Genomic DNA, 10,889 nt, shown 5'->3' with positions numbered 1-10,889 from the left:
CATAAATTTATATTTTTATTAAGTAGATAAATGTTTATAATTCTCTTTTTCTGTATTAAAACTTTTGTTAAAATATGTCATTCTTTGTCTCTTGTAAATGTTTTTTATTTGAATTCTATTGTGCCTGATAATAGTATAGACATCCTTGCTCTCCCTTTTCTCTCTTTTTGCAATGCTGGGGTTTGAACCCAGGGCCTCACACATGCAAGTTAAATACTCTACTACTGAGCTACATCTCCAGAATCCCCCTGCTCTCTTTTGATGGCTACCTGCATGGAATATTATTTTTCATTCTTTAACTCTTCGATCTGTTGTGTCTTTGTATCTTAAGTGAATAGAGATTCATATATTCATAGGAAACATATAGATGGGTCATATATTTTTATCCTTTTGCCAGTCTCTGATTTTATTGGAGAATTTAGTCAATTTACATTTAAAGTAATTACTAAATTTAATCTTGGCTAAATTATATATATGACTATGTAACAACAAATCCCACTATTATGTACAACAATAATGCATTAATAAAATGTGGAGAAATAAAGTACTTAGAACAACAACAACAACAACAAAAGTAATCACTGTTAAGAAGGAATCTACTAGTTTTAATTTGCTATTTGTTTTCTACATAAATTATAGATTAATTATTTTCTTTTAATTTTTTTAGTGTAGATGGACCTTTATTTATTTACTTTTATGTGGTGCTGAGGATTAAACTGAGTGCCTCACATGTGCTAGTCAAGTGCTCTACCCTTGAGCTACAATCCCACCCCATACAATAATATAGCTTTTATAATTGTCCATGTATTTATCTTTATTGATATCTTTATTTCTTTATATGGCTTTCAGTTGCTACTTAGTATTTTATTTTACCCTGCAGGTCTCCCTTTAGTATTTCCTGAAAGGAAGATATAGTAGTAATGAATTCACTCAGCTTTTGTCTGGGAGTGTCTTTAATTTTCCCCTTATTTTTGAAGCAAGTTTTGCTAAACATAGGATTCTAGTTAGGTAGGTTATTTTTCTTTTAGCACTTTGAATATATTGTCTTAGTGCCTTCTGGCTTCCAAAGTTTCTGATAAGAAATCTGTTGATACTTTTATTTGAGGAAAACTTGTATATGATGGGTTGCTTCTTTCTTACTGCTTTCAAGATTATTGCTGACTTTGGTTTTTAAAAGTTTGATTATGCACATTATATTCAGTGTGAGTCTCTTTGAGTTCATCTAATATGGTATTTTGGGGCTTCTTGGATATTTATATTCATATCTTTCCTCAGATGTGTGAATTCTTCAGTCATTATTTCAGAAAATATTTTCTCTACTCATTTTTGCCATCCTCCATCTCCTCCTCCTTCTCCTGGAATTTCCAAATAGTATATAACGATTGACTTGATGATATCCCATAGGTTCCTTGGGCTCTGTTCACTTTTCTTCTATTTCTCAGACTCAATAATTTTCATTTTTCTTCTTCAAATTCATTGATTCTTTTATCTACCTGCTCAAATCTGCCTTTGAAGCTCTCTTTTTCAGTTACTTTTTTTTTTTTTTGGTGATGATTTGGTATCAGTATGTTGCCAAGGCTAGTCTCTAATTCATGATTTTCCTGGCTTAACCCACGAATAGCTGGGATTATATCCTGCTCACTTACTGTATTTTTCAGCTCCAGAATGGTTTTGATTTCTTTTTAGTTTTTTCTCTATTTTTATAGATACTTCTATTTTTTGTGTTCATGAACCATGTTCTTCAATTTTCTCCCAATCTCCTTTTAGTTCTGTGAGCATCCTTAAGACAGTTTTAAAGACTTTATCTTTATATCTGCTATTAGTTCTATTTTAGGGACAATTTCTTTGGTTCATTGTCATTCTTTGAATGGGTTATATTTTCCTGTTTCTTTACATGCCTTATGCTCTTTTTTTTTAAACTGGAAATTTGGATCTATAATGTAGTAACTTTGGAAATCAGATTCCCTCTCTTCCTTAGTGTTTCTTTCTTTATTTCTCTCCCTACCCCACTCCTCCCCTCCTGTTGTTGTCATTAATTGGATCAACATGAGGCGAAAACTTAAGGTCTTTTCAGGACTATCAGAGTCTTCTGTGGGCATGCCCAATTATTCTCTAATTTCTGCCACACATGCAGTTATTTTTCGTTGTACCAGTTTTTAATGTCTGGCTCCCAAAAGGAGAAAAAGAAAACAAAATAAAGGTGGTGTAAAAAGAGCACTGGTCCATTAAATCCTCTGAAAGTCACTTTTTTCAGAGGAAGAGCTGCTTGCAACAAAGGATGAGGTGCAAGAACATTGATTGCACACCTCTTTGTGTGCATCTCTGTGATCAGAAGCAGCAGTCAATAATCAGAGCATAGGTGTTCAATATTTAAGAGTCAAGGTCCCCCTTGCTAACTCTGACTCCCAGAAGCTGTGTGTAAATTGCTCTAGGAACATATGCATAGCTGCATGCCACAGGGTCAGGAAGAGGTAGCTACCACTATACTATAAATTGAAATTACTGAAATTAACCACAATTTACAGTCCAAGTCCTCTCATGAGAGTTGTGAACCTTCAGTAGATTCTAAAGTTCCAAAATATTTAAATCATACTGATTCTGTAGGCAAAACTATGTAAATGGGGAGACATATTTGTTGTGCTTCCTATACAACCATATTCTCAAAATCCTTTTTCCATAGTCATTTTTAAAAAATATTTTAATATTTTGAGAGAGAGAGAGAGAGAGAGAGAGAGAGAGAGAGAGAGAGAATGAATCTTTTTTTTTTGTAGATGGACACAACACAATGCCTTTATTTTTATGTGGTGCTGAGAATTGAACCAGGGTCCCGCCGGTGCTAAGCGAGCGCTCTACTGCTGAGCCACAATCTCAGCCCTCCATAGTCATTTTGATGTTGTCTTTTTTCTTGCATTTGAGTTCATGAGCAAGAAATTGAAATTCTGTGGCCCAGATGTAATTGATCCCATTCCTTGGCAGAATCAACATATTGTATTATTGTGTCCTTGATGGGTGAGGCCACCAAACATATTATCTAGCACTATCAGAAGACCTGCACAGTTCTGGGTTAGTGGTCACTGCTTGACTCTTTATGTCATGACAGTGAAGTATGTGATAATTGTAGTTTCTTTCAAATTTGGAATTCAGCATTTTGATGAATCAGGAAGCAGAAGTAGAGCATCCCCCAGAAATTGCTAATGAATTTTTCTGGAAGTTATGCTAGCATTATGTTGAGGGGCATATATGATACTAATGAATATGTCCCTTGGTCATCTACCCCATCCTTGCCAGAAGCATAAAGAGTGTCATCTGTGGGAGATAGAACTTTTAACCCTGTGTCTTAGTGCATTCAAGCTGCAATAACAAAAAACTATAAACTTGGTAACTTACAAACGGCAGAAATTTCTCATTGTTCCTGAGGCTAAGAAGCCTAAGTTCAAAGAATAAGATTTATTACTATAGGGTGAGGGCTCATTTCCTGGTTCATAGATAGTGCCTTTCATTATGTTTTCTTTCCTCTCTCAATCATTGTGTTTTCCCGTGGTGGAAAGGACAAATAAATTCTCCTTGACATATTTATCAAGGCACAATTCCATTCACGAGAGAGAGCTAATTACCTCCCCAAGGGTCCCACCTCCCAGTATCATCATCCTGGGGGTTAAGATTTCAACATATGAGTTTTGGGGGGATATAAACATTCAAATCATTGCACTTTTTCTCTAATTTCTATTCTTACCCTTCACTTATATGGGAAATGGAAGTGCAAGAAAATTGAAAGCGTTGGGGAATTTTGTTCAACATCCTTCCTACCAATGGTTCTCAGAGGTTGAGCCAACTTTGTAATGGGCATTTTTGGGTGTGCACACATTCCAGGAACTACTGGAAATTGCATCTTGAAGGGGCTAAGTTAAACTTAAAATACACTGAAGCTAGGTTACAAAATTCAAATAGGGCCAGATTAGTAGAGAATTGAGGAGAACCAATGGATATGAAGGGTAGAAAAAGAAATTTCTAGGAAAGATGGGAAATTTAAAGAAAAAAATTTGAACCAAATCCCACATGTCTGTGGAGGCATTTTATTTGGTGCCCATGGCTGTGGATACAGGTATGCTGAAATATATTAAAGAAGCCAAAGCAAAATGAATCAGCTCCAGTTTCAGTAATTCTACATTCTTATTATCTTGCAAACTCCATCTCTTTCCCATGCAGTGGATTCCTAACTGGGGAGCTTCTGCCTCTTGAACATTTCTTAATCATTTTCTCTAGTGATCACAGCAATCTATCTAAAACAAATTTGAAGCACTTTTACTAAAGTGCTTCATTCTTCACCATTTCCTACTGGATTAAATACAAATGTCTGAGGCAGCATATAAACCCATTTACTTATGATTTTGCCCCTGCTTATTTTCCCATATTCACCATTTCTTTTCCCTTTCTAGCTTTGATGACTTACTGGTATTTCCTGTAATATGCCATTTTTATACATTCCTTCATGACTCAGTTCCTCTGGACACTGTCTGGAATGTTCTACTCTTGTCTGTTAGGCAGACTCTCCTAGTCTCTTAAGACTTTCTGCCTCTGTGAAGTATTTACTGACCTACCAAGGCAAAGCTGAACACCCCTTCCTCAGGACTTCCTTTGTCTCTGGCACATAGCTCTATTTTTAGCACCTATTGCAGCTCATTGTAATTTGAAAACTAAGTGTATCTAGAGAGTATAGACTATGTATAATTACCTACTATGCCTTTAGGGCCTGGCACAGCCCCTCTCACATAGTAGGGTCTGAAATTATCTTTGAATATTAAAATGCTCTGAATAAATGAAATATTTTTGCTAAAAAGCAGGAGGAAATAAATTTTAAAAAAAGCAGGAGGTACTTGTCAACCAGTTAATGTTGTGGATAATCTCTTGGATCCTATTTTTAAAAAATATTTAGTTTTTAGTTGTATTGGACACAATATCTTTATTTATTTTTATGTGGTTCTGGGGATTGAACCCAGGGCCTTGCCTGTGCTAGGTAAGCACTCTACCACTGAGCCACTACCCAAGCCCTGGGTCCAATATTTGATATCTAAAGTATCTGATACTAATTCATTCATTGATATAACAAGAATTTATTGAGTATCTACTCTAACCCAGGCATATATGAATGTAATGATCAACAAAAATAGATATATGCTTTATTGCTCTCATGCTGGGCACTGTGGTACATTCTTGTAATGCCAGTTACTTAGGAGGCTGAGACAGGAGGATTGTGAATTTAAGCCTATTCTGCACAACACAGTGAAATGTTGTCTCAAAAAAAAAGTTGAGAAAACTGTTACAACATTTTTATGAATTTTAATTTAATAAAACAGAGCATATTTTAGTTTCAATCCATGATGTCAGTCTGAGATTGTCTGTAACACACACCTTTCTGAAATATAACATTAAAGCCTTTGACTATTGAACTGCTTTTGTAACAAGAACTTAGACTTCACTTTTGCCTGAATCTATACCTCTATTTTGCATCTGTCTCCTTTGTTGAGTCACCTTGGATTCAAGGAACAACAGGTCTGATCAACAGGTCTCATCTTATGATGAGTTGAAACTACCCCCAAGCTAATAGCACCTTTTTTTTTTTTTTAATCCCTGACAAGGCTGTGTCTGACAAATCCCAAGATAATGATGGATCAGATCATACTTGATCAAGATCGCCTGCTTTGGCAGTGGGGCAAATCCTCCAGCTATGCAATCCCCAACCTCTGCCCTTGTTTCTCTCTCTATAAAATCTCAAAGTCATTTTCTGTCCCTCAAAGACAGGGCTGAGCATATGGATCTCCTTGTCTTCCTGGTGTAGCTACATTGATTAAAAGTTCTTTTTCATTCATTTCACTGTTAATCTTTCTGTTTGGTTTTTGGGGTAGTGACTGGACCTGATTTGTTGACATTCCAGTCAGGCCTCTGGCTTAGGACTCAGGTAACAGTTTTAACTTTTTATTTGCAGTAAGTTTGCCTCTTATTCTCTAGCACATGAAAACATAACAAAATTTAAAAACACAGCATGTAAAATAATTATGCATCTTGTTTTAATTCTAGCAAAAATCTGTTTTCAGAGATCTGTTGGTTGGGACACATCAGTGACTTTTTTACAGTTTACCAAGTGCTTTTGAATCTATAACAGTATTTGTTTTAATTGTAGAAAAACCAAAGGAACATAGGGGGAACACTCAATAATCAACAAAACCAGATCACCTTCTTAAGCTAGAGAGACTACCTTTAAGCAATTAGAGGCTATTGAAATGTAACCAAGAAAAGAAAGGTTCTAGGCACTCTGCTAGAGTCAATAAGTCACAAATTTTAGGTAGTAGGATTAAAGAAAGTAAAGAAGTTGCCAGGATTTGGCATTTTGAAAATGGAAAAGAAAAAAAAATACAAACCTAAAAAAATTAATAGCTTTGTGAAAATCAGATATCAGAAAATTTGAACCAACTGAAACAAGGTTCCCGCTGACTTGACAACTCTAGGAGGATTGGGTTCTACTTCCTTCTCGGTTAGGGTTAGCTAAAGACAAGGGCAGACTTGTAGTCCAACAGAATAAGATATATCAGTTAGACCCATTCACAGGCATAACAGCCAGTATTACAGAGGACAGGCATTCTTTTATAAATATTGCTTAAGACAGGGGCTTATCTTTCTTAAATTTGGCTATACTATTTCCCTCCAACCTCTCAACTAGAGGGAATTGCTGCAGAACAGACATACAATTCTCTCCTTTTACGTGGCATGCTCCTATGGTAGAGACACACTACCAATGTTATGCTTTAAAACTTTCACTTTAATATAAAAAGAGATTAAAGAGCACAAGTCAAGGTAAACTTGCAAATTTAGTTTGGTCTAAAATAGTAATCTCCTAAATTAAAGCCAAGTTACTTTGCTGAAACTGGAGCTTTGAAAATAATTAAATTTTTAAAACTTACAGTATTAGTGTTAACAATTACTCCACTAACTTCTAATTTTTTTTTTCTTTCTGGGGGTCTCAGAGAAAATGGATTTTTCTATATCATTTTAAAAAATAAAAGTTGTAGGGCTAGGGATGTAGTTCAGAGGCAAAGCATTTGCACAGCATGCATAATGCCTGGGTTTGATCCCCAGCATTGCAAAAAGTAAAATAAAAATTGTAGGCCAGGTGGAGTTTCAAGTTGACTTGAAAGAAAGGAGATGGGAGGAGAAAAAGCACAAATTATTTAATAACTTTTCCCCTATACCTACTTCCTAAACAGAAATTTACTTTGGTCTTCTAATAAGACTAGTTTTCCAAGAGACTTTAGGTTTTGGCCAAAGACCCCTCTTGGCATCATTGTCCTATCCATTAAACCCAACCCCAGAAAAGCTAGTATAGAGATATATTTCATCTACAAATTTTAGTGTAAAATAACTAGGTACAAAACTTTGGGTTCTCTATCTAACAGCAGCAAATATCTATGTACAAATGGGCACTTCTTTTCTTAAAACCGGACTCTGTCCATTTCCTGAATTAACTTTACCAGTGTGGTTGGGTTTCTTGTATTTGCTGGGCAGATTTGCAAATGTGATGAGGGAAGGGGGTCCTTGCGTTGGTTTGCTGGCCAGGCAAGGTTAATAAAGGGCTCATTCTGGCTCCACAAAAGGGAGCAGGTGATCTCCAGGCCCTGGTACATTATCATCCTCATTCTCTGGAACCGGGAGCGGATCATCCCCACTCCCTGCTGCAGAAGGAAAGCAGTCACTGCCAAGCTCTCTGCCACCTGCGACTCTGGACTTGATTGTTCCCATTAGACCTTCAAAAGATCTGAAAGTGGCCGATTTCTTCATGTCCCCAAGTTTCCTGCAGATGACAGAGCTCACGGTGGACAGGGCAGCTGATGTCTTTTGTTTCATGTATGCGTTGGAGATCTGAACATCGTGCCAACTCTTGGACAGATTCTGCCTCAGACCCACCAAGGCCGTGAGGCCCAACTTCCTCTTGAGCTCTCCACAGCGCCTCTCTTTGGCTGCCAACACTTGGCGAAGAGTGAAGATTTCCGCTTCTAATTTAATGAGCTCTGATTTGAGCTCCATTTGCTCGGCCTCGGTTAGATCTTCGGGTTCAGAAGTTGGGCGGGGTTCATATGTGCCCACAGAGGTCTGTGCCGTGACATCTGGCGTGGCGAGGGAAAGATCTTCATTCAGGGAGTCCAGGTCCAATTCTTGGTAGAGACAGTCCGATTCTTGGCCCACGGAAAAATAAGTTTGGCGGGCAGGGTCAAGTTCTTGGCCTGCCATCTCGGATTCCTCGTCAGGAGGGTGGGGCTCCATTCCTAGGCCGCAGAACTGACAACTCGGCGGGTGGGGTCGAGGTCCCAGCCGGACGCGGAGGTGTGCAGGCCTTGGGCGGGGCCGCTTCCGGGAGGCGGGGTTGGAGGTCGCGCGGGCCGCGCCTGGCAGAGGGGGACTTCCGGCCACGGAACCGCGCCCACCTCAGGGGACACCCTTACTAGTGGAGATGCCTGGGCATCATAAGGTCCTTGTGAGGTAGGCGGTGCCGCCATTATTATTGAGAGTAGGGAAATTTACTCTCCTGCACAGTAAGCGACAAGTCGTGGTGTTCAAGTAGTCTGGCACTTCTTTTTACACCAGTGGTTTTCAGAACCTTCAGAATCGGTTGAACCCTTGTGCTAACAGAAATGTTTGCAAAACTCCAGTACGTAAAGTGAGTAAAGCCCAGAGTCTCAGAGCTTGTCCCTTTTCCTGTCTCCTTTTCCCATCTCCCTTTCCCAAATTTTCAAAGGTGAGAAACTCTCAGTACTACTCATAAAGTGAATTTGAAGGTGGTTGCACAGAACTCAATATGAATAACACAATCTCAGTGAAGTATCAGTAGTGCCAGAGACCTGGAAGAGCAGTATTCAGGCTCAATCTGTGAGAGAGTGAGTTTGACCAGTCACAATTGTCTTATATTTGGGGGGAAGAGAGGAAGAATGACAAAAATCTATAATGTACCCCCCCCCGCCCCTGAAATTATGCTTAATAAAAGCAAAGTCTACATTGCACTTTGAGAATTTAGGGGCGAGAGTATAACACATTTGAAAATGGACAGAATGCTGATTTTCAGTACAGCAGTTGCAATTCTTTTTACCCTCTGTATCCACTCACATTTCTGAAAATCTGTGGACATTCATGATTACCGACTGTGGGAGGTGGTCTGCCTAGGAAAGTAGAACCAGTTAAGTAGGGTCTATTAGAGTGTCAACCAACCATTCTTTGGAGTTCTACCCAGAGCTTGTGATTTATACAGTGGAGAAATCATGACATCAATCCAATGAGGGCAAATGGTCAGATATCATTGTCCAGTTGTTCATTTCCACGGAATATCTTTGTGCAAGTCTTACTGATTTTGCTGGATATTCTGGTAATTTTTGCAAGCAGAGTCTTGTGAAATATAGTATGATCCTCTGAAAGTTTGAGCAATTTGCCATGTCTGTGTGGCTATATCCAAACAACACTAGCCCTCCTTTGGGTTTATATTCAGTAACCCTTTTACACAACTCAAGTGTTTATTATTATCTTGCCCTGAAGTGTGTGCTTCCTTACATTAAACAATGAAAATTGTTATTGTTGGAAACATGCACCTGATAGGAGATTCATTTACATATGTAAAGAGCTGAAAAGGGAGCAAGGGCTCCCTAAAAATCATTTTGTTTCTGAGGATAGATTTTTTTCCTCTATTGTCTATAAAAACACTAGTGGTTTCCAGAATACTTCCAGAGTCAACTTGAACTCTTCTTTCAAAACTGAAAATGAAGGGTAAAGAAATCCTTGAATTAAGCTAGATAACATGAAATATATGCTGTTCAGAGTTAAGATTCCAAATCACCAGGTCTGAACTTTTACTTGATTTTTCTTCTGGGGATTATTTCCAACCACCGGTCTGCCTTCCTCACTCTTCAGTTCAAAATATGAAATCTTTTGTTAAGCTTTGATTCCTTTGACATTGTAATAGCTTTCCCTCATAGGGATACTGAGTGGACCTCTTTCAGAGGTCCGTTTGAGTTTTCAGATCCCAAATCAAGACATGGCTTCTGGAAGTGGGGCTCCTAGTTGACAATGTTCTGACCTGAGTAAATCTAGATAAATAAGTAGCAAACAAAATGGAACAATCCATTTTGTTGGGCTTATGCCTACCCACATACAAAACAATGCTTTTAATTTTGAAATCATAGATATTTTAAATGAAATTTCATTTAATTTGTAGGGATTCTATCAATTGATTGATCAATCAATCCCTATAAATTATCAAAGGAATAAAAACTTAAAGCTTTAGCAGCCCTCCTACTTGTACTTTTTTTTTTTACTTGACACAATACTTTTATTTATTTAGATGGTGCTGAGGATTGAACCCACTGCCTCACACATGCTAGGCAAGTGCTCCACCACTGAGCTACAACCCCAGCCCCAAAAGCTATCCTTTAAAAAAAAAACTTTATTTTATTTCTTTACTTTTATATGGTGATGAGGATCAAACCCAGGACCTCACATGTGCTGGGTAAGTGCTCTACTATTGAGCTACAACTCTAGCACCCCAAAAATATCCTTTTAAGGTGTAAAATACCAAACTATCACCCAAGTTTTATAATTTAAAAACTCTAGATCAGATAATGAAATAATCTAGATTACTAGTATATAGTATCAGACAATGAAATAATCTCTAGGAAGGCTTACAAAATTGCTCATCTGAAACTGAAAGTTTTTTGAGGCTATTTAGGCACTAAACAGCCAGAAAACTTGATTCAGGAACTTATAAAGAAAGAGCTCAAGAATTATTTATAATCCTACAGTGGTTTGCTATCCTTTGTTTCTGGGGAAGACATCATTCATTGGCCTATCTTAAGTAC

The 10,889-nt window shown here is 37.8% G+C and overlaps 1 protein-coding gene across 1 annotated transcript; it reads right to left on the bottom strand.

Moving 5' to 3' along the window:
• Positions 1 to 5,426: 5,426 nt before the first annotated feature.
• Tpd52l3 (TPD52 like 3) lies at positions 5,427 to 8,378 on the bottom strand. The gene has a single exon (XM_078045145.1). It carries the CDS (start codon positions 8,311 to 8,313, stop codon positions 7,627 to 7,629), a length of 687 nt encoding a protein of 228 aa, XP_077901271.1. The 5' UTR covers positions 8,314 to 8,378; the 3' UTR covers positions 5,427 to 7,626.
• Between the last annotated feature and the right edge of the window lie 2,511 nt (positions 8,379 to 10,889).

Source organism: Ictidomys tridecemlineatus, chromosome 4 (assembly GCF_052094955.1).
Source record: "Ictidomys tridecemlineatus isolate mIctTri1 chromosome 4, mIctTri1.hap1, whole genome shotgun sequence".
Classification (NCBI taxonomy): Eukaryota; Metazoa; Chordata; class Mammalia; order Rodentia; family Sciuridae; genus Ictidomys; species Ictidomys tridecemlineatus.
The sequence above is the reverse complement of the archived record's forward strand: the minus strand, read 5'-3'. Positions and strand labels throughout refer to the sequence as shown.

Bases quoted from the DNA above. Each gene is read 5' to 3' on its own strand.
- Tpd52l3 (XM_078045145.1), bottom strand. From the start codon at position 8,313: ATGGAGCCCCACCCTCCTGACGAGGAATCCGAGATGGCAGGCCAAGAA.